The following is a 24,711-nucleotide window of genomic DNA, read 5'->3' on the forward strand; positions in this document are numbered from 1 at the left end:
TCGGTCGTCAGCAGTTCACGGCTGGGCCATTTCGTTTCATATTATTGGAATTACGAGCAAACTGGTCACTAAAGCATAGCACGCCTCTATCATGCGATGGTGTATGCGTGCGTTAGGGGGAGTAGACGTGGAAATCACTCAATTACCGATTTCGATATCGTGCGTGTCTTTCGTGAACATCATTTTTCCCCGATGATTGAAAATAAATAGCTTGCGTTTGTAGGTTTGGAGGCAGGGATAACTGTTGCGTTGATTCCCACGATTATTTTTTTCCAAAAACATATATGCTGTTCACCGCACGTTTGAAAACTGACTATGGAAACCAAATTCGACATCCCGAGGCTCACACAAAATGACACTAATGAACCCGTTTGCTGAATTGAAGCACAATATGATCCAATAGGAACGAGTCTGTCGATGTTAAAAAAAAAAAAAAACAAATAAAAACTCATCACGACAGTTTGCCTCGGGGACATTGACATTTAATTTAAACACAAAAAAATAATACCATCCTCATCATTTTCTGATACAACGAAATACCGCAATCGACAGACTATCAACGTCTCTAGTTTAGATGATTGCTCCTGATGGCGGCGGTGGCGACGACGACGGGGGCAAATTCGCAACCAATCGGTCAGGTTCGAAACGGTACACTAACCGTGCGCACAGCAGTGCGGATGATGCAGGAAAAGAGGGAAAACCGCCAGAAAGAACCAACATCAACTGACGCGACAGTACGGCAATGACGGTAATAGTGATGAGCATCGCAAACGAGGCAGACAAACAGAGGAAGGATAAGGGAAGCACGCGAAAAAAAGCAAACAAAACTATGCCTTATAAAAATTAAAAATTGACAAATGCTAACTGACAGTAATGGCTGCAGCAAGTTGCGTGAAAAATGGTGCAATTTTGCTAGTCTGGTTCCGGTGTCGATGGAAGGGATAGTGCAGGGCTGTGAATAGTGCAGGAATTGACACGAAACCATTTTTTACATAGCATGAGACTCGCTATTACTGTCATTCGGTTTCATTTACCGTGAGTATGATATATTTAATAAGTTTATGCTTCATACTTGAATGACTGTAAAAACCGTTTCAGCTTGTTTGCAAGATGGTTTGATTGGAGCAATTCAGATGAAATAGCGTTTTAGTCGGAATTAACTCCCGGTCTGAATTCGCACCGAACTCCTGACCACAAAAACACATATCAAACTGACCTCCCGTAGTCTAAGTTGGCACATAGAGAATTCTGATAACGCTGATAGCACCAATAACGGAAAAAGGTTACGCTTTTATTCCGGCCGGACCACTTCCGGCTCTCGTCGACCAGAAGCCGGTATCAAAGGGAAACTCACCTTAATAAACAATCCAGCCATTTCGAGCATCCACCGGCAGGATTGAATGGTTCCGCTGCACCTGCTGACGAAAACCGAACGGCGACGATAGACTTTGATGTTAAACCTCTCGTCGACCAGACTGTAGCGTAGAACCGTACCGATATGGATGACGACGACAACGACGACGACAACGACCTCAACGTCAACGGTGACGATACCTATCGATGATGATTGCAATTCCGTTGCCCTTTCAATTCACACTAGAACTAGACGCGGGGTAGGAAGGTAATAACGAAAACACAAAAAAACTGCACGCCGGATGTGATATCGATTCGCTAGCTAGCTGCACATATTTTTTTGAATAAGTCGACTATTTTCGGTTTCGGCTAGTGCACTGATACACTGTTAGGAGAGTTTTTCATTGGTTTCGATAATTTCGCTCTTTTTATGTATAGTTGCTGCACTGTCACTAATAGATATAGAACGCTACGAGGATAGAACTTTTTGATCGTTCATTTAATAGTTAGCTGGCACTCGTTCACCATTCACGAATGTTTGAATCTAGAAAAAAAGGAGAAGAAAAAATCTCGTTTAGAAACGTTGTTGGTTTGTATACGAAAAAAAGGATTCAATTGAAATATTCACAACTATAATAGAAAGAAGTTTCAACACTTTTTTTTTCTGTTTTGAATTTATCATGCTTTTATAAACTTTAATAGATTTGACCTGCTATCATCCACTTATTATGCCATCATTTTGATTTTGTTTCAATTTTACCGTGTGTTTTTTTGTGCAAAAGACAAATGCGATTCAACAAACATAAACCCTATTCGTTTCCTCCGTTTTGTTTCTTAAAATGATGGAAAAATATCGACATTACAGAAAGAAAAAAATGAAAAGATAAAAGCAATCTCCAAGAAAAGTCTATTATTGCCGGTCAGAGTGTCAATCGTTCATCGACTGCTTCATTTTTGCAGTCAATCACTCATCTTAAATTGATTGTTCACACCGCGCAGCCCTGCAACCCCTGCTGGTACCGACCGCAGATCCGTTAGCTGGCACAATCGCCGCGGTTATTGTTCCATTTTTCATCATTCTCCGCTCTATCCTTCAAATGGATTTCATCGCTATCGTGGGAAGTTGGGGTAAAAATACGGAATAGTCGAATGAAGCGGAAGGTTTCAAGTGGAGCATTACAACGTAACCATGCGCCTCCATTAATCTTAATATTCAATGCAGGCGCTTTGTAATTTGTTCACAGCTACTGCTTGAACGAGGCAAAAACTTTCAATTTCTTAACATTGCTTCCATCGCAGACAACCCATAAATACGGAAAAGTAAAGTGCGGTTGGAAATTATTTGTTTTTTACTCCCTTCACCGCACTTTGCTACCAGGATGTTTAGCGTAAAAACGGATGAAAGGACGGCAAAATCCATCTAAACCACCATAAATACTTACTTTTCGGACGTAGTTCTAGCAACCAGAAAAAAAAAAACAATACAAGACAGCTCAAAAAAAGGAGGAAAAAAATAAAATACACCGGAAGATAAAAGAAGCCTCGCGGGAAGTGTTTGGCGTAGAACATCATTCAAAGTGTCCGTCTGCCGTCTTAAAGCGGCCCGGTTTGGACCTAGCGAAACGAAGCTGCCACTTCCTGAATGGTGTGCCGACGAAGGCGACCACTATCGAACAACACAGAGAGAACGAACGAGAGGTACGCGGTTTGATCGTAATAGGAAATGGCAGCGAGCACAGAAGTGAGTAAATATTTCGAGTTGAGAACGAAAGGCGGCTTTGAAGTCGACAGGAAATAGCGGCTTGAATTTTGTTCGCCAATCGGGTTCAGGTCAGGTGGCGTTTGTTTTTTTCCGGTACCACGTCGGAGTAGAAATATCGTTCTATTAAATGGGGAAATAGTTTTCACGCAGGAATTTGGCTTCCATTTCTATTTCCGTTGCTCTTATAGGGGGAAAGAAAAAATATAGCAGTAGTATGAAGAAGCTGATTTTATAATTAGGGTAAGGAATGGCTTAAGCAGTAGCGCCTATTTTGATCAGTCGCAGAAAACAGGCCTCGAACTTTTGCTTTTTGATCAATATCGACAATTTCAATGATGGAAACGAAAACTTTGATTGTCTAGCTGTCTTACGAATATAAGAAATACCGTTTATCACAAAGAAATCTATGAACAAACATCATTTAAAACAAATCGACCTATCTTGCAGCCATTCAGGAGCCACTTCGGGTGCTGCAAAAAACGCCTGCAAAACAGATGAAAACTGCTTAAAATAGGTTCGGGGTGATTGGAATAGTGTCCCTCTATTGGTAACTTCAATTGATTATTGTTAAAGATTTCTAACTTAGTTTTCCAATCTGAAAACAATTCCTGACAGAGAAAACGATAAAGAAAAAATTGATATACTACTGTTCAAATTTCGCCCAACACATTTCGAGTATTTCGTCTGAATACACAGGCGGTTCCTAAAGCTGCTTAGAATATGTTCCCTACCCTAGTTGCAATATTTTCAATCTTGGGAGCTGTCGTATAGTTTCCTCCAGCAGTCTTTTGGATATTAATGGAAGCTTTCAGTTTTTTCACATATAGGTGTTGAAACTGTAGAAAAAATGCTAAACAGTAGAAATTTTTGACGTAGCACTATGTCTCTCAGGAAGTTTGGCTACATAAGGGAGTAAATGAAAATCTATAAATGCAGAACAGGTCGAAATTTGACCCTTCTAATAGCTTGTTAGTCGCTTAATTTTTAGTTCGTTCTTGCAGCCCAATAGGTTGGAAAATTATCCACGCATCCGCTCAAATGCAGAATTGTAATTTGCTTATTCGAACTATTGTATTATGAAAAATTGCCAAGCCTTGTTGAAACGCAAATTTCGACCTCTGATTAGTTCAATAATGCTTGCTTTCCCTATCACGGTCAACAGAATTATATACCTAGTATAAACCGGGAGTGCTCTCTTTGAGCTATATAAGAGCCTGTCTCTGCTCAAACCAATCATCGTCATCAGTTTATGTTTGACAGTTGAACAGAATAGTCGATTTTTCAAACTAAGAAAAGTCTTTACGCTTTGTACTCAAAAGATAAAGGTGGAAGAAACTTAGATGCTGAAACCCGAGATCCAATCCAAGAACTTCGGTTTCGTAGACCTCGTCAAGAAAATGCAGCACTACGATGCCCGACCAACATACAAAATTATCCGGATAGGCATCAAAATTTTATGCTTATCGACGGAAGAATTCGACGGAGTAAAAGTCTACCGGCAGAAATTTAAATTTGAGTACTACACACACGAGACACCAACCGAACGTCCTTATCGAATCGTACTCCATGGCCTCCCTCTGGTTGACCCAACCAGCACCCTGGATTGGTTAAATAGAGAAATCAACATCACTGTCCTGGCTGCACACATCATCCGGTGTAAGGTTGAGGGTACCGATCTGGACGAGGCGTTTTATCTGATACACATCGCAAAGGGGCAGTGAAAAGCATTGGGCACGTCATCGGACAAATGAATTCCAACGACAAATGCAAAACCAACGCCAACTGCGACGGCACTCACGCTGCTATGGACCACAACTGTCCCAAGACGGCCGAATGCATCCGAATTCGGCGATAAGCGACAACCTCGAACGTCGCATAGTGGCAGGGCTCTGAACAAAAGTTGGAAAAAACCTAAAAGTCACTTTTAAACGATTGGAAATTACATATTATTACAATTTTGGCGTGGAGAACTCATTCCTGATGTCAGAAATTGTTGAAAATAGTGATTTACGTACCTAAAGTGCCGTTAGACCTTTTTCAAGATCAGATTTTTCTTGCTCCAATCATGCTTAAAATATTAATAGGGTAATCACTCTCATATTCATCTCAACACCTATATTCAGCTCATTGTTCTTATTTGTCCAATTTACAGTAAAATTTTACTTTTTTTATCAAAGTAGGGGAACTGTTCCATTATTCATCTCACAAGTTTCATATAGACAAGTTTTTTAGTGCTAAATAGAACCAAAACATAAAACCTTCAATGCCAACCACGCGACTATAACAACCTATTAACAACAGCTATATACATGTGTCATGGCTAGTTGGCCCAGGTTTATTGCAGTCATCAAAACTTCATATGTGCTCCATCATAGGACCAGATGTTTTTAACAAGCCGATTTTCTCGCCATAGAATGGCCACGAAATTTGAACTGAGATATATTCTCCATATAAAGTGTGAAGTAATAAATGTTATCTTGGTTTCATTCCTCAATGACAACATTATATTCGGACAGTGTCGTGAAAAACAGAAATGTGTTAGTTTTCTTTCTATATTTATTGATTATTATTGTCATTTGAATTGTTTTCGTGCATGTAAAAACACATGCCGTGAAATATTTATTGTAAAACCGGTCACGAATTTTACCGTAATTACCGCTCGCCGCCGCAATTCTGTAGAAAATGACTATTTAATCAAAATTTAATTCCTCTGAACAAAGGTGATGATTGAATAAATGCCATGATTTGTCATATTTTGTTAAAAAAATCCTCGCGCATCCGAAAACAAGTATCATCGAAGCCTTCGGCGTGAAAATTCATGCCCTACGCGGAGACATCATGGCTTTTCGCCGTCTACTATCGTCGTCAGTGTACGGCGGTAACGGTACATCCAAGCTCTACATGAAAGACTTTCAAAAACTAATCGATAACAGAACCGGCTTTTTTGTGGCCGGTAACCTCAACGCCCGCCATACAGTGTGACGGAATCGAAACTACAACGAAAATGGTGGTCTGCAGGCAGGATTTTTCCGATGAACCAACCTGCCTATCCCCACCTTGTCGACTTAGTCTTACCCTATCTAGCCCTGTCTGAGCCGGTCACTCATCACAAACTGAGCTGAGTCCAACACCAGCTCCGGTCCAGATGAGGCGTGACTATCATCAGGTCAACGGGGTTACATTCAGTCGACTGGTTGACACACCCGCCTGACACCTGAACCGAACCTCCCATCCGTTGAAGCCATAGCTGACCTTCTTCGAGGAAGCGGTACATGACATTCCAGCTGGAGTACCACAGGGCAGCCTGTTGGGCCCAAACCTCTACAGCATATTCACACCGCACGGGCCTCAACTCCCCAGTGGGTGTAAGTATCGCTGTATGGGGATGATAGCGCGATACTGGACGAATGCCAAAGGACTATTGTGCCCGGCTGCAGCGTGGGGTAACTGCGTAAGTGGCCATTCTTGCCAGCTGAAAAATACAAGTGAATTAAGCGAAAATTCAAACAATAATATTCCAACATCGGCAATCACAGAAGATCTCATCGTCACCTCGATGGTCCAGCAAGGCATGTTACCTTGGTGTAATCATCGACGAAAAACTTCTCTATAATGCTCACACGGACAACCTCACAAAACGATGCATCGCACTGATGAAGAGTCCCATAAAAAGATACTTCAGGTAGACCAAAACTGTCTGCTAAGAAACAGAACGAATCACCCGGATTACAGACCTGCACCAAGTGACCGGTTGCAAGAAAGTAGAGGAGCTTCTACGACTCCTACGCCAGTTTTGCGGAGAAGGCTCTCTCTTCTGAGCACCAGCTCATTGGAGGTCTGGTAAATTAGGTTATAACATTTCGGTGTAAGCAGGATTTTCAAATTTAAATACTGATGGTTGAACCATTGCTGACTGCGACACGGTAACGAATATTAGTGACATTGGAGATTTCGGTGGGCCAACGTTCATGAAAAAGTCTATGGGGGAGATTTTTACCATGGAAAGTCATGCTGAGCGCATGGCGAACTATCCGCTCTCTGTTTTCGATCGTCACCCGTTGGGAGCCCTATCGAGGTGACCGTCGGGACAATACGCAGTGTCAGAGGTGCCTCAATTTCGGTTACGGTACCCGGAACTGTAACATCAAACCGCGTTGCAACATCTGCGTCAAGGACCACACTACATCGGACTGCTCCGTAGACCCGTAGATGCCGGTGCTGTACAGTTCAAGTGTGCGAACTGCGATGGGGCTCATCAGAGCTTTGACCGACAGTGCTTGAATAGGGAAAGTTTCAAGCGTATCCGCAAACGTCGTCAAGCAACCAGCTGGGTAGGAAGAACAAAAAAACTTCGGTTTTCAGGGCGGAAGATTTTACTCCTCTGCGTATCACTCCCCCTGACAATTGGCGTCCCCTTTTAACAACACCCTTGAGTTCTAATTCCGAGAGGTACGCTGCGGATGAGCTACTGGAAATCTTTAGTAGCATGACCAATGCTCTTCGTATGTATCGCAACAAGCCCGAGCATATCCATGTGCTCGGAAAATTCATTATACCGTATCCTAAGCCCCTTTCGCCCCTTTCGCATCCTTAGCCCCTTTCGCGATGTTTGCCCTTTTTGAGCAAAACTAACATCGAGCATGCTGCTTTTGTCTTCAAGTACAATCCATCGATGTGGGTGTACTTACTGAGAGCCACCTGGAATCCGGCGATGGCATAACACCAAGGGGGTGGTGACGCGATCATCGTCAGAAAGGGGAGCAAGTAAAACCTCTTGCCGCACATCCGCACCGCCGTCATTGATGCCCTTAGTGTGAAGGCGAAACAAATAACTGTGTTCTTCCGGTTTATTCGTCTACTGTTCTCGCCTGTGTAAAATCAGCAACGGTACACGACCTGTCAACAATCGTCAGAACACAGTCCCGCTTCATCATTAGGAGAGACCTGGATTACTCGCGAAACTATCAACAAAACCAAAATGGTTGCCTACTCTTCGAATACGCGTAGCATGGTCGGTGCACGGTTTCCGCGGGTTCCACGAGCTGACCAACATCTCCCCGGCGGGGAACCCATCCACTCTGGGTTTCTTCTTGGCCAACATTGAGCTGTCCATACCAGTCGCGCACAATGATTTGAATTCAGACCACCAACCTGTAATAGTAGAGGTGCGGATAAGCGTAGTTCCTGCCAGCTGTCGAATAGTAAACAACAATATCCGTAGAAGATATCGACCAGGCGTTGGAGGATCTCCAACGAGCCATAAAAGTGGCCGACGAAGCGGGTGTTCGAGGTGTTCCTGTGACGGCCATAGCTGGCTGCTAATTAGATTACGGAATGTGCGTAGACGCCAGTTCTAGAGGATAAGGGATCTGGACATACAACTCGTGGTGGTCGATCTGCTTTCAGGATGGAAGTGGTCATGATGTCGAAATCTCACTCCAAGCCAGTTCTTTCCTCAAGGGTCGGAAACAGTCTACTTGTTGCGCCGGTCAAGAAACTGTATGCCCCATCACGTTCGCAACCTCAAAAACTCTCTCTGTCCCGTTCCCTGAGAAGATAAAGTTAAGGCAGAACGACTTCGCTCGACGCTGAAGAGCATTAAAAATATGAAGGCCCTAAGGTTTGATGAGGTCTTAAGTATGATCTTAAAAAGCACAGCAACAGGGTTTACTTTCTGTTAGGCTCTATCTTCAACAGATGCTTGGAATTGCACTACTATCCGAGCATTTGAAAGATAGCCAAGTTTATTTCTTCCTTTCCTTTCTCTCGGAACAACTTTGATCTAGGAAGGGGCGTTCGACCAAGTACCATCTGGTGCGGGTGTTGAACAACATCAGAAGTGACAGGGCTGTATCGAAGTCCACAACCATGGCATTGTTGAACGTCTGTTCGTAGACGACACTGCAATTGCCGTCAATTGAAAAATGCCTCGCAAGATCACCAAAAAACTCCAACGATGCCTTAACGCCTTTGCTGAGTGATCATCCGAAGTTAATTACTTGGGGCTGTTTTTCTACGAATGGCTTCTCTTCCGGCTGCATGTGAAGAGGACACTGGTTAAATGCTTTGCCTTGGTTAGATAGTTGTATCCGCTCATTTACCGCAGATACCAACTCTCGAAAAGGAACGCTAGGCCCCCCGCTATGTTTTATACATATTGCAGACGTATTGTAATGATATTAATAACCTCGTTAGTTCGCCTATATGGTTTTGAAACGCAACGTGGTTTCAAATATTCAAGTGACACGTTATTTTTAAAAAATCTTTTTAGTTTTCAAATTATTTTTTTCATATTGGGTAATCGCTCCTATATTCATCTTAGTACATATATTCATTTCACCACGTCTTTTTGATCAATTTATCGTCAAGTTTTACCATATTTTTAACGTAAAACTTTCAACCACTTGACAAAATCGAGAAGCAAGTAGATTTACTTTCAAAATTTGTAAAAATTTGACGGTGAATTGGACAAAAGAGAGAACTAAGATGAATATAGGTGCACCTAGCTGTTGAGATGGATAATGGAGTAATTATCCTACTCTATATGTTTTTCAAGTAACTCATGTAACAACTACATTTCACATGTTACTAATGGGGCATATTGTGGCGCATGTGAAAGTTAATGGTTTCCATATGCTTAGAGAAAAAAGACAATTTCGATTTGAAATCGATCGTCAAAAAAGTACCCCGAGGTACTTCTTTGAATCTCACTTTTTCTTCTTATTTGGAATATCCTTGAAATTCTGGAAGTGGTTGTCGTTGCTCAAGTTTGCTAACCAGAATTCACATTTTAGAATGATATCTGTGCCATCAAGTATAAGCAATGTATTATATATCAGTCCCTTATTTCCCTGAATATTAAGTAATTTACTTATGAAACGATATGTGAATGTCGTGCGCATGCGAATAATCTGGCTTTCTCAGTCTGTGACTGAGTGCCTCTTGCATGACATTGCTTCCTTAAAAAAGGCCACCAAAACGGCCGAAACGTCGGGCAATTTACACAGATTGGCGTATAATACATTCAAAAGGACTGAAAAAAGTCAAATTAATCCCATCCGTAAAACTAATACCAGTCATTAATAATACACATATTTATTTGCAACAGTAAAATATTCATAATTAGACTCAGGCCGTCAAGAGGAACCGAACAGTCATTCACAATAAATTGAATAAAAAATGAAAAGGAAACCTCATTGTGGTGGCGTTTAAGTCATTTTTTCGTCCCTTAAAGCTATTTAAATTTGCTTTCCAAGCCCTTCATCCCGAAATAAATAATATTCCAGTAGTTTTATGCTTCAGTACAAAGAATTTGGCATTTCAGATATTGTAGTATGCATGTGGTAGTTCTGATCGGTAATAAAATTTTTTGTGTCACATCAATTGAAATAACTATTAGAATGGCTGCTTTAATTTTTGTCCCGCATTCCCATGCATTCAACGCTTCTGCTCAAACCAATCAGTTTACTAGTGGATGGCCGCTAGAGTGGTCCTTAATAGGTAGCAGCAGTGGCAGCAGCGGATAGCAGCAGCGTCAGCAATAGGTGCTGCGGCACTTCTTCTTTTAGTTAAAAATAACAGAAGGGTTGTGTGCAAAGCCACGACCGTAAGGTTGATGTAGAACTACATAGAACTATTCTAAACAACACGAGCATTGTTGAATTCGGGAGTAAACACGAATTCATCAAATGGTTGATGCTAAGATTACCATAAACTATCTCATATCAATGTTAATAACATTTTTTCAATGATAATAAAATTACTCTCCGGAAATAATGCGCCTCTAAAAAGATTCAAAATGGTAACCGGGATCGATTCACGGCCTACGTATATCACCGAGATGATCTAGTAAAATTCATATAAGCTTGCGTTTAGCAATCAATAATTTTGAATTTTAAAATGACCGTAAATCGACCCCAGATGCCGTTTTGTATCTTTCCAGTATCATCGCATTATTTCCAAAGAATTTTTTTTATTAGTGTTAGATCAAAGCTATTGGTATTGATGCATTCCGAGTAATATCATAAACAACTCAACAAGTTCTATCTCAATCTTGCGGTCGTGGCTTTGCGTGCAACCCTTCTGTTATTTTGAATATTATTAGGATAATTCTAATATGGAGATTATGTTAAAATTATGTCACATAGAAAATTGAAATTAGAATTTTCTACTGAAATGGAAAATTAATTGCATTTAAAACACAACAAAGTGCTAATCTGGTCAAATAACAAAGAGATTTATCACCAGAATGTTGAAAATTTTGAATTGAGAATTTAATTTTCAACATCAAAAAAATTATTCCAAATGAAAATTTTGCGTACAGCTCTGCGGACACCGATTGCAGATCTCTCGAGTGTTTGACATTGTTCTGTTGAAGAGATTCGTAATTGTGAGATTTTAGCTTCGCAGTTGTTACATGTAATATGTATAGACAATCTACCATTGAGTAAATATTTCTGATTCCGCTACCTTTAACGCAAAACTTTCAGCTTGGCATACCATCGCCGACGACCAGCCGCTGCGTCGCTGTTAACAGCGAAGGATAAGTTTGAAAACTGCAATATTCACGCTTTTACAGCAGTCATCAGATAAATTATACTCCGACTAAACCAACACTGTCAGTGTCGCCCAATTTGGCACCGACGGAACTTCTCTCATTGCAATTTATTTTCAATTATTCATTTTCCCTGATGATGAATTGAATTTCATTATGAAAATTTTAATTAAAATACTATTCCACACTGAAGGCTACCCGGACTGACGATGACGAGGACGACGATGGGTTATTCCTTGCCGCGCGGTTCTCGACCGGTTAGTCTGTCAACTTTATTCTGCACACTAAGCATGGTTCCGCTGGAAATTATCGTAAAATGACATGGGTAATAAATCCCATCCCATTCGCCATTTTTTCACTCTTTGTTTGGTGACCCAAACTGGAAATGGGCAAACAAAGCCACTAATAGGCGTCTTCCGATAGACGGTTTTGCTTAACAAATTCTCTGCACATAAAATTATAGACCACCGCACTAATTTGCCGAACAGAATCAACTTTCTCGATTAATGTTATGAGTCATAAAAAATATGCTACGTCGATGTAACCACGGCAAAATCAAACCCAATTGGTTTCATCATCAAAAAAGCATCTTACCCAATAAATTTCCAGTTTTATAACCCTTCTCAGTTCTGAGACGATAGCCCCGAAACAGGAATTATCGGCTGCAGTACTGATTCAGTCAGAAGTAGACCGCGATGTCGTCAAATTTTAATCACATTCCATCATCAATGACCCAATCGTGCTTCTCTCTTCGCACACTCCTCGAATCGTTTGCACATACCGCGTTCATGTTCTCCGATATATATGTATAGAAAAAAAGCTCAACTCAATTTTCCATCCCACTTTTCCACTAATCATCAGCACGAAAATGAATTGTATTTTCTCGTCGACGACGGCGGGGCTGGCGAAGTTTACCCGCACACCGCGGGGTGCAACCTGCGGTCCGCAGGATGGGAAAATCCCATTTAACCTCCCTGACCCTAATCTAGCAGTCACGAAACTTTTCACCCATAAAAATGCAAGTAATTACGCTGCGCTGGCTAGTCGGCTGGCTAGAATTTCGTCATCCGGTCCGCTCGGACGCTACGCTAGGACATTTGGGCTGTGCAGTGTCTCGCACATCCGCAAACCCAACCGACCGCTTGGCCGACTCGATATGGCACGAAATCACTTCCAGGAGCGTGCATTTGTAATTGCTATATGACCGTATGTGGGCAAAAAGCGTCACTGCAATATATTTGCTGGCACCAAAGCGTCTGTGCTGCCGACAGCCGGGTGGGTTCGAAAGATAATTTAGATGAATTGCTTGAAAGGATTTAAAACGTTATTTACTTTCACTGGCACCCAGTTATCGACAGCTAATGGATGATTCGAACTCGCGATTGAAGCTCCCACCGATGACTTAGAAGTTTCTATCATCTTTCCACCCATATCTCCGTCGTCCCATCTGAGAGAAGGTTGACAACCCGATAAGTTTACCAATTATTAGCGACGGGGCGGGATCGGGCGCGCGCGCGCACACTGTCATCGTCAATCAGGCCAAAGTGGGCGAACTGCATAAATTTCGCGTTGTCACAGTGCCGAATCCGAAAATACCGCCCGGCAGCCGATAAATTAGCGAAATTGAATAAATTATCCCCTGTGATATTACTATGAGTACATCGAATCGTCACAGCCAGAGAGCCTCGGTTAGAAGCGTTGCTCTTTTGGGTACGTGCCGTAATGAACATTTTAAACGAATTAAGCTTCGTGTAGTTTTGTGCATATATTTTGAGCTGCTGTGTCGGGGTAATATTTTTATTAATCGATACTGATACCTCGGATAATTTCAGCAAAATTTCCCATGTTCTGCTAGTAAGTTTTATCGTTTTAAGAATTCAACCGTTTTTTAAGCTTTCACTTGGAAAATACCTTAAAGAGCCAAGAATATTGAAAACGAATTCCTAACTTGTTTTGTCAATTCATATACATATACTTCATATACTAATTGAATGTAGCTAAGTGACTTGCAAATACGCAAAATTTACTCGACTTTAGATTTGTATGAAACTTTGCACACGTATTTGTTTCAGTAAACTGAGTATTTTCCACAACTGAAAAAGTGGTTTTGGAATCAATTTTCTGTAAGTAACAATTCCAAGCGGAATAGTCCTGAGAATACTGAAATTTAAAATGAACATTTCTGATTCTGTTAAAATTTTCATATGTTTTTGGCTGAAGAACACATGACTTTTCCATGGACGTATGTATTTAAGTAACCATTTTTTTTTTCTTCACAAATGTATTTAAGTAACCATGCGCCTCCCTAAATATCAATTTTAATTAACCGATGCAGGTGCTTTGTAATTTGTTCACAGTTACAACTTGAGCAAAGCAAAGGCTTTCAATTTCCTGAAGTTCTTTCCATCGCAGACAACCCACAAATCTAGAGAAACATTTCAAAAGGTCCAATCTGCTTTGATAGATTTTTTGATCGATCACTTTCATTCACCACAACATATTGAACACCTTTTATGACACGTTCTTTGCACCAGTTGATGGCGGAGGGATCCCTCTAACCTTCTAAATGAAAACCATGCTTGGGAGAGTTACTAAATTTGAATCATTACCAAAATGAAAGGACGCTCCGAAAAAACGATGAAAGCAGATAGGACCTTTTCAAATGTTTATCTAGAAAAACGGAAAAGTAAAGTGAGGTTAGATAATATTTGCTTTTCACTACTTTTCCCATAGAGGCATATATTTCAGTAGGCGAAGATTCTAGAAAACTGTGTCTCAAAAATTTCTTTTTTTACTTAAAAGTTTTCTGTTGGTCGAAATATAAAAAATTGATTTTTCATATTGAAAAAAAGTGTATACCTAAAAAAAATTTCTTAATTTAAATCGTTATTAAAATTAGTTTGCAAAATATAGCATTTAAATTTAGATGTTGTTTAAAAACTTTCAAAACAAGTCGCAAACTAGAGCAAGATTTTTGTTTTGTTTATTTTTGTATGAACAAATTTTGATAGTTTTTAAATTCATTTCGTAAATTATACTTTTGTAAATTATACGTTATACGATACGTTTTGACTGCCAATAACAATTTTTGATGTAATTAAATAAAAATAAATAAATAATTTTTTTGTTAAAATTTTACCTTTCAAGTAATAAATTTAAGAAAATGAACTTGTTTAGTGGAAATATTATTTATTGACAGAGTTACACGTCCGTTTTCCGGAACATCCAGATTAGTATTGTTTTTTACATTTGAACGATCATTTTTGTAATATTTTTGTTCACACACGGGAACGTTTTTCCCGAATTCAGTGTTTTAGGTGTTGAGTGATCGTTTGAGGGCTTCCACCGTTAATAACAAACGTTTAAAAAAGATGAAGAATCAGTTTTTTGAAAAATAACATTTCAAGATAATTGCGCTTAGAGCTTTCTAGTTATCTGTGCTTACGTGGCGATTTACTTTGCAATAGAGTATTTTTTTGAATATCAAAAAAAATATTCTTTTTGAAATATTCGTAATTCTATGTATAGTGAACAAAATTCATTTTTTGCTGCAACAATATTGGATGATTAATTTAGAGCTTATACTTTTCCGTGACCTGGCGGAATCATGAGTAGAAACAAAGGCCTTGAGCAACTTAAACTTAACGATTGAGAATCAATATAAGGTATCCGTGCAAAATGTGATGATGCACTTCTAATACTCATGCTTTAAGTATCAATTGATTCATTTAACCGCACAGGGATTTCTTTCAAATATTCTTGAATACTTTACAAATTAAATTGAAAACTTCAAATTTTTCTACGGAAACAAAACCGAAGCAAGAAATAAATCCTTTTTCTAGATAATTCACAACCTAGTGTTCAATTAGGGGAACTGCTCCATTATTCATCTCAGCCCATATATTCATCTCTTATAACATGAAAACACAATTGAAAACAGAAAAAACGAATATTTTATAACTGGAATGGATTCTTTATAGTTCACTCTAGATTTTTCAAAAAGTAGAATCCTTGAAAACTCATTTCATTCAATCACCTACCTTAGAAAACAAAATCCGCGCTGTGTTCTATACGGCTACAACGGGACTCGTTCAGCAGCCTACCAAAGATTTTTTCATCACTAGCGAACCACTTTTTATTTAAACCAGTAAACAAAATTACTCACTACACTAAGAATACTTTAATCTTTGAAATATTCACCTTAAATTTAAAAAAAAACAAGCTTGAATTAGCAGAAATATATGAGATGAATTTGTACAATTCCTCAATTTCAACTGTATGTATTTTCATCTGTTTTCACTGCGTTGAAGAAAATTAAAAGTTGCCAAATCTGTTTCTGTTAATACGAAAAATCATACTGAAAACGTTGAATAGTTCCGACATAATTGACATAAATCGACAGCACTTTAGTTGTTACCTAGGTTACCAATTTTGCACGTGAACAACTGCAGCGGATATCTAGGTAACTACTACGGGCTGCGGCTACGTTCAATCATGATAGTGTGAGATGAATAATTGAGCAGTGATTCAAGTTTTGAGATGGATATGGAAGCGTTGTGAAAAATGGTTTGTTTTACAAAATTCAGGATAAATCTAGCTAAGTTTTCTAAATATACAATGCTGAACGATGCCATAAGGGCACGTAAGCCTATTTTGTTTATTTGTTTAATGATTTCGTGAAAACTTGGTGTTTAATCCGTGGATTCTTCGTGAACATCGGCTTAATGAGATGAATAATGGAGCAGTTCCCCTACAAAAAAAAATTGGTCTGACATTTTTTTTCTCGGTGTAATATGTTTTATGAAACATCATTATTTAATTGCAACTCGATTCAAAAGTTGTAAAAAAATGCAAGCGCCTTTTTGAAAAAAATGTATGTGGATTGTAAGAAAATATCCACCGTTAGAATATACTATCAAACATGGCGTCTCGTGGGTTTGAATATTGACTGTGTATTAGAATGATGGGGAAATTTATGAGGAAAAACTTCCTAAAAGACACAAAAATTCTGTCTTGAATTGTTGTTGAGCTATACAAGTTTTATTATGGAGAAAATATTTTAAAATCTGATAATCTTCAGTGTGTGCAACATTAACGAATTAATGGGTTATTATGAGTGTCATATCAGTGAAGTGAGAACGGGAAAAGCGACGTTTCGCGTGGAATTATTTCACGACCATTTTGAACGGTGAAATGATTCCACGAAGATGCCATAAGTCTTAAAGTTGATTGATTTGTAATCTAATAGTAAATATTGGATTTATTCTTCAGTAACGAATCGAATCAGAATTTGATCCGTGCCTTAAAGTGGTAAAATTTTAATTTTTTTTGCCCGATGAAAAAAATGCAAACTAGTTCAGGAAATTTTCGATACTGAAAAAAACATTTTTTTTGATGCCGAATGTCTTAGAAATGCATAACACGTCAAGATCTGGTGTTATCTAAAAAAACGGGAAAAACGACTTTCTGGGACTTAGAGATTTTTGAGCTGGGAAACAATCTCATTTCACTTGTCCTATTCTCAATTTCACTTCACTGTCAATCTCACGGGGGTGATTTTTGTCACCTCACTTGAGGTGGAATCGGGAATAGGTCTAAAAAAGTGAAATGAGCGGGAGAGTGAAATATATTTCGCCGTGAAGTGACTCCCGTAAGCACCATTATCTGCATAAAAAGTAGGTTTTCGTATAATTAAACCTTAAAAATTGTCAAGCCAAAGGTCTTTGCCATGTTGAACGCCAACGCGAGCGATCAGGTGAGAGCTTTGCCGTAGGTTAATGAACCTCTCTTAGCAAAACACGCCAATCTCGATTAAAATTTCGTATATAATACCACCATTTTTATGTACTTCGCATGTAAAGTGAAGTGAAATCACAAGCATTGCATTTGTTTTTTACCTATCTTACTACAGTATTCAAAAAAGTTGTTTGCATTATCAAAAGTGAGAACTTTATACATCAGTAAATACAGAGCGGTCACATTTACATTATGTTTTTGTATGAATAATGACCTCTATGACCTCTGCAGCACATCTAAACTTTGAAGAAATTTGACCAGTTTTTTATATGTTGCTAATAAACCCCCGGGATATCTTTTCGTCTCGAATCCTTTCGCATCATCTCTATAAATGCTGGTAAAAAGTGAGTTTGGAAGATAGAATATCATATTTATTTTACCAAACAAAATAACTAAAGTTGATTGTTATGTGGTTGTACTTTTTTCCAGCAAATAATTAAACATTCTTCCAGAAGATCGGTAACTGTCACAAAATAATGAGAAAATTGGTCTAACATACATGCTAGTTATTCGATAATGCATAAAACAAAACTTGTACAACATTTACTGGCAACACTTATAAACAAACAGTAAGAGCACCCATGGGAAATCCATTGTTGCTTCAACTATGAGAACATTTTAGAGGAATTCAAATTCAATCAAACGAATTGTCATTCGTTCAAAAGTGTGACTTACTTTTAAACAAGAATATGGGACTTTTGTTACCATTTCAATGTTGTTGTTGTGCGAATGTCTTCAATTTAAAAATTTCTTAAAAATACTGCGAATATTTAGCAGATGGTTTTATTCACTGCAAAATTACTCATCCTACGACAATTTCGCTGCAGCAAAATCACTCAACTTTATAGCGTGCTGTAACGGTTTAATGGTCAGGGAAATAATTGAAAGTAATGAAGGTTCAAGAAGCTATTCAAATAATACCAAATTTGCGTCGCAATAGTGGAAAGGATGGTGCCATTATCACTAGCGTAAATACCATGCGCAAACATACGACACAACGAATCTACCACACCAGTAATTTCACTGTTTAATGATGGGGTTGCTTTTTAGTGCTGTTAATTTGATGTACCCCACATTATGACCTACACAGTACATTGTATTTAGCGCTTATCACACGAGAAGGTTCCTATGCGAAGCGGAGGGGGTTGTATTGTTCATTTGATGTAGCATAAATCCCAAATCGAATTAGCAGGACATGAACCGAAGCGCATCCAAAGGATCCGTGGTTCGTTGTCCCGAACATGCATTCAACGATGCAATCGATGTTCTACAACGATAGTAATTAATCGGTTTTCGATACGGTAGTGCACGAAACCCGTTTTAAACATCCTAAAATCAACAATTAGCGAGCAATATGTCGGAGGGGTGGAACCCATTGGGACGGCAGCCCATACGGATAATGCTGCGTCACGAAAATTTGTTTGCCTAGTGACTGTTGTAGAAATCCCGACAGATTTGCTGGTGTTTAGTTTCGTGACTGTTCCAGACCTAATATTTGGAAGTATGTTTCACCCCGTTTCTAGGTTAGTCCCGATGGTCATGCCGCTACGCCACGCTCATTTCAATTCGTAAGCAGCCAGCCGAATGCTAATTCACAACCAAATCACAAAGGCTTCCCATCCCTACTCTCCGGAAAAATGGGTTCACATGAATAAACCTGTACAGAAAAGTAATGACTCGAGAAATGGACCATTTGCCATGTGCGAAAGGTTCCCAATTGACCGGGGCAGTATTTTTCGGTGTGGGGTCTGGTTTTGAAAGTTCGCAGCTGGCGGGTGGCCAGTTATAGCCATCCCCATCATCGGACATCATCATTATCAGACGGGGCGGCATTGAAAAGTTTGCGCTTGACCGGATGATTTCGGTACGCTGTATGTGTGCCTTAAATGGCCGGTCTAGCTTATTGTACGTAAAATACACCGATGGCCCGGCAATTAGAGTCGGCGCCCTCGGGAGGCGCGCGAGAAAACCAACCGTGCGTAGTGCGGGAAATTTTCATTGGAAATTATTAGGGTCTATTTTAGGCATGCAAAACAGGTTTTTGTTCGATCAGACTGGTTAGGGGAGGGGGAAAAGGTTCTGGCCGGGGTGAAAATGGTTAGTGTTGCTGTAGCAGATAAGCTGTACCGAAAACTGTTTAAAAAAGGGAAGTTCGTTGAACTGGAGGTTACGACAATCGTTTCGTTCGATAATTTATGCGATAAATAACATTTGTCCTAACTATCATACCATATTTAAGGCAGCAAATACAATCTTTGCTAATTGTCCGACAATCAACGGTCTACAAGACGCGATGTTATTATTATAAATATCGTCACGAATTTCGATGTACTACCTACTTCAATAATTAGATCTTCATGGACAACAATATTATTTTTTCTGTGTCAAACATATTAGCAGTAGCCTGGTCTTAAGTGATTGCAAGAAAAAGTATTTTAATTCTTGAAATCACTCATCATCCCCCTCCATGGTCTGTTCTTGTCCATCATCCTAATGATCACGTGGTTTAGAAAAGACTCTCAACAGAACATTAACAAACCAAAAACAATCATAAAATTCAGTAAAAAATTCACGACATCAATAATCCTCACACAAAAATACGTCATGTTGGCACAAAACGACAGTCGCAAAAACGTCATACTTGGCTAATAGCGTTAACAAAGCCTATTTTAGTGCCTTCAGCAGCTAATCGTTAGTTGAATCGATCGTTAAAGCTATTCGACTGTCGATGACCAATTACACAGAGAGAGAGAGAGAAAAAAAAAGAACAACTAAGTTTAGCCCAAGCAACGTCTGGTGCCACAGTCGGAAGTGAACGCTGAAGCAAAAGCAGAAACGGGAAATTTCATGTTTCTCGTTAGAATGCGCCGCGCCGGAAAACCCTTCACGGAATGACACAAGCAGAGCCAGGCGGCTGTCGAGAAATATTGTCGAACCAACTGAACCGTAGCAAATGAAGAAATGTTCTTCTGAGGTTTTTTTTTGAAGTAGAATACTTCTCTCAGGAAGTTCGGCTACATAGGGATGTGAAATGAAAATCTAAAACCGAAAAAAGTGAAAAATATGTCCAATTTGAAATGCTAATAAATCGGTTAGTATTCGATGGATTTCCTTCGTTTCTGTAGCAATAGATTGGAAAATCTTCTAAGATTCTTCCCAAATAAAGATAATTGTAATTTTATCATTCAAACTATTGTACTATTGAAAATAGTCAAGCCTTGTCAAAACGAAAAATTCGACCTCTGATTGGTCGTTATATGTTTGGGCCAGCTGATGCAGGGACAGCGGATACCAATGGCAGCGTATAGCGGCCACAACTGTGGCATGGTTACGGTTAGCGCAGCAGTTTCAGCGGGTATATCTGGCCATGAAGGATTAATGCAATAATTGAATGAAAATTGCAGTTGCAGCAATCGGCCTTTTTCAAGGCTACTAAATGTATTTGGAAAAGCATAATGAATGGTTATTAATGAACTGCAACTGAGGTTTGATGCTGCTGCAAATGCACAGCAGTGTGATGTTTATATACGAAACAAATCCGTTTTCAAAATGACTGAAACGCAAGCAGCCGGGTTATCTTTCTTGTTAAAGTATTCTACTTCAACCTTGCGGTCGTGGCTTTGCACACAACCTTCCTGTGATTTTTTCTCCTTTGTCCCTCTCTCTCTCTCGTTTGTCCCTGATGTTGGTGGGAGGAAAGCGACGAAAGATAATGTGGATTTGCAATTCGAAGCCCAATTTTGGTGACAGCTTACTTGTTCAAGCTCAGGCCGAGCAGCTGGATGCTAAAATCTGCTGGCGTTACTAATTTATGGCCGATCGATGTCGCTTTCACGAGGATATCTATACAATCCGTGCAACGAATGTACAGTCGGTATTTGATTTGTGCTGTTGATGAGTTTTTATGTGATAATAACGGGAAAAATAAAGATTGACAGTATCAAGTTAAATTCTAGCAGACCATGGAATGGAAAATCTATCCACACGAGAATCCAGACTGTAAAGTTTGATATCGAAAAGGCGGACAGCTAAGCCATACTGAGATAGTGCAGTGAACGGACGAAGATATATCTTATTTTAATCAGCTTTCTACGAACGAATCTTCTTTCTAGAGGAATTACACCACATATGAAGACATGGCTACTGTACGAACGAGGCACGATGGTGATGGTAATGTCCGGAAAGGCTTGGCGAATCGGTAAGAAAACGACTCAGTTTTGCCTTATTTGAAATCCCATCTGGAGTGCTGGAGCTGAGACGCGTGGGTGGCATGTCCGGTGGGAGGGAGAAAGGATAAAAGAATCGAAAATGAATTCAGTATTGCTCGGGACGCCTTTTTCGAACATGAAACGAATGGAAGAAATATGTTCCATTTGGATGAGGAACGCCTCTCCGAGAACATCGACAGAATGGCACTGATTGCGGTGGGTTTTCAGCTCGAGCCCAGAGAAATTAGGCATTGAAAATGAGCTAACAGAAATTATTGAATCGATGTTGAGACAAAATTGAGTTAAGATCTTGAAAAAAGATTATTGATAAATGACATCTTGATTTTTTTCGAGTTATTTATGTAAGAAGAAGGTATTATAATTCAATTAGTTGTGTGGTTTTCAAACTTTCGTTCGGTTGTCTTGATATTAATATTTTTAGTTTTTTTTCCCAACTTTTCAAGTTTCTAACTTCAGGTTATAGGCTTTTAGCTTCTGACTGTTGGAACTTTCGAACTACTGATAGTCTACATTGAAACTTTTTAAATTTAGCTACTGCGGCTCTGAATCTATTGCTATTTTATAGCATTTAACGCCTTAACGTTATCTCTACAATTTTGGTTCCTTGCGTTTTCAATGTTGTAGCATTATGAGCGACTTTTTCTGTTTTGAAATTCCTGATTTTGAGCATTATTTCGATTTGCGGTATTCTAAAGATATCGTCCGCTAAACCTAGGAGCATGACCTAGGAGACTTCGTCATGATGGTGCCGCTTCTCTGCACGCCAGCCCTCCGTATAGCCCATTTCAAAGCGATGTTGAACAATAAGTTTAACAGCTCGTCACCCTGCTTCAAACCGTCTAAGTTCACAAAAGCGTCCGATATCTCACCGGTACCGGATATGGAGCCATCAAAAGTGGCACGAGTTAAGCTAATTAGTTTTATTGGAAAACCATGTTTGAGTATTATCTGCCATAACTTATTTCTCTCAACTGAATCGTACGCTGCTCTAATGTTTATGAACAGATGGTGAGTCTGCAAGTTTCCGGACGTAAAATTTTGACGGGGTTTTAATTTTACTATCAAAATTCGCAAATTATATTCTTCGTGGTACATTTTCTTGATTACCAGTAGTGCAATTGTTTTTTTTTTGTTACGTGCTTGAGGTGTTGTCATTAAAGTGTTTCAGGAATAGAAAAAAATGCCATCCCAGATCGATTTGGTATAATAGTAGAAACAGGCGTTCGTGGTAGCATCAGAGCCCCACGTATGGTAATATTTCTAGATCGGCGTCGAGTTGCTTTGGAACAAAAGCTGTCCCAGAAAAAGTGATAGTGACAACAGTGAAAAATTTGGAAATCAAAAAGGTTGACCACCATCATTCCGTCACTGTCGCTGCGGGCGTTCAAGGTCGAAGCATTTTTGGTTTCGATTTCAGTGCCAGTTTGGGTCCGTTAAGGGCGAACGTCGACAAGAACGGAATCCTGGATGGTGAGCGAAATTTTACTTAAGAAACAGGGGATATGCACACACTCTTAGCATATATTGAACTCAAATATATTTCCTAATTCATATTCCTTTTAGAGAGCGAGTAATGGCGCTATAACCATAAGCTAAAAATGCTAGGACTAGAGTTAGTACATACTCAATTCCAACCGTAACAGTTGAAGCGAGTAAAGGCGCTATATCTTTGGTTTCTAAACCCGAACATAGGGAGGAAATACCTATGTTCCATCCCAGGAGATCGGTCAACAAAGGAGTGTACTTTCTTAGCTTTGTCAATCCCAACGAATTATATTACTTCTTACATATGGATCGGTTGGTACGGATTGTCCCCGTTCTTAGATTATATTGTATCATATTGCGCTACACAGTAGGCCTGGCCGTTGACAAAAAAATGTATGGAAACCATTTTTTTAAATGGTGGATATCATTTTCCAGGATCCTTTCAAGTACTGGCTGTGTTAGTGTAGACTAGACTAGACTAGACTAGATGGTGAGTCTGCAAGTTTCCCAAATTTATCGAGGATTTGTCGCAAGGTAAACATTTGGTCCGTAATGAAGCGTCCTTCTTAAAAACCACATTTGTGTTCGCCAACGAAGGTTTCCCGCAAACGCCTCTGTGAAACAGGACAGCGGGATACAATTTTGTACAATACCTTTATTGAGAATATATATGCCACGATAGTAACTACAGTCCAGAAAGTGGCCTGGTTTGTAGATTAGGCATATGAAACCCTCCAACAGTTCGAGGACAATTCTTTATCAGGCCATGAGCATGATTCACCATAGCACGATACAGCTGTTTGTTCCCGACTTTGAAGACGTTTTTTCCCCAATGCTGACGTTTTTTTCCGGCGATGGAGTCTCTTTTTAGTGGCTCTAGCGCGGTTCATCGCTCGATGACACTCAGCGTCAAACCACCCAGGTGCACGTAATGGACGTGGCCACCTTCGATCCACGTGCTCGTCCTGCTCCGCGCAATATGTTAAAAATTTGAACGCGGAACAGTATTCAGGACAGTTTCCTGAAGCGGCGGTTGCGGTTAGCGAAAAGCACTACGTAGATGATTACTACAACAGCGTGGACACAGTAGAAGAAGCGATGCAGCGAGCCAAAGAAGTGAAATTAATTCACTCCCAAGAAGGTTTTCATATCAGGAACTGGGTGTCGAGCTCCCATGAATTTCTCGGAGCGATGGGCGAGCGGAATACGAATGATGCAGTTTATTTTAACCGGGACAAGAGTATGGAGTATGAGCGCATGCTGGGCATTGTTTGGGAGCCGGTTGAGGATTCATTTTGAATCGCTCCCGTGTCTACTGCAGCGTTTAAGTCAGTTTCAGATGGCGACGAACGCCCAACGAAACGGATTGTCCTCAGCTCCGTAATGGCACAATTTGATCCAACGAGACTCATCACTCCAATTACTGTGCGCGGAAGGATGCTAATCAAAGATCTCTGGCGTACCGGTTGTGACTGAGATACGAAAATTGATGCGGAATCGTTCGATAAATGGCGTCGGTTGATCGGTATGAT

At 39.7% G+C, this 24,711-nt stretch overlaps 1 protein-coding gene across 24 annotated transcripts in view; it reads right to left on the bottom strand.

Annotated features, from left to right (window-relative positions):
• The window catches only part of LOC129721480 (glucose transporter type 1), a 551,257-nt gene that overhangs the window by 240,301 nt on the left and 286,245 nt on the right, over positions 1 to 24,711 (bottom strand). For all 24 annotated transcript variants that reach the window (XR_008727400.1, XR_008727398.1, XR_008727397.1 and 21 more), the window contains one exon: positions 1,355 to 1,897. Coding sequence is in view for 1 of the 24 variants with exons in the window: in XM_055674111.1 (XP_055530086.1) it covers positions 1,355 to 1,384 (30 nt within the window). In the remaining 23 variants the exon portion in view is untranslated. The remainder of the gene's footprint in view (positions 1 to 1,354; positions 1,898 to 24,711) is intronic.

The sequence above is a fragment of the Wyeomyia smithii genome, chromosome 2, assembly GCF_029784165.1.
Source record: "Wyeomyia smithii strain HCP4-BCI-WySm-NY-G18 chromosome 2, ASM2978416v1, whole genome shotgun sequence".
Lineage (NCBI taxonomy): Eukaryota > Metazoa > Arthropoda > Insecta > Diptera > Culicidae > Wyeomyia > Wyeomyia smithii.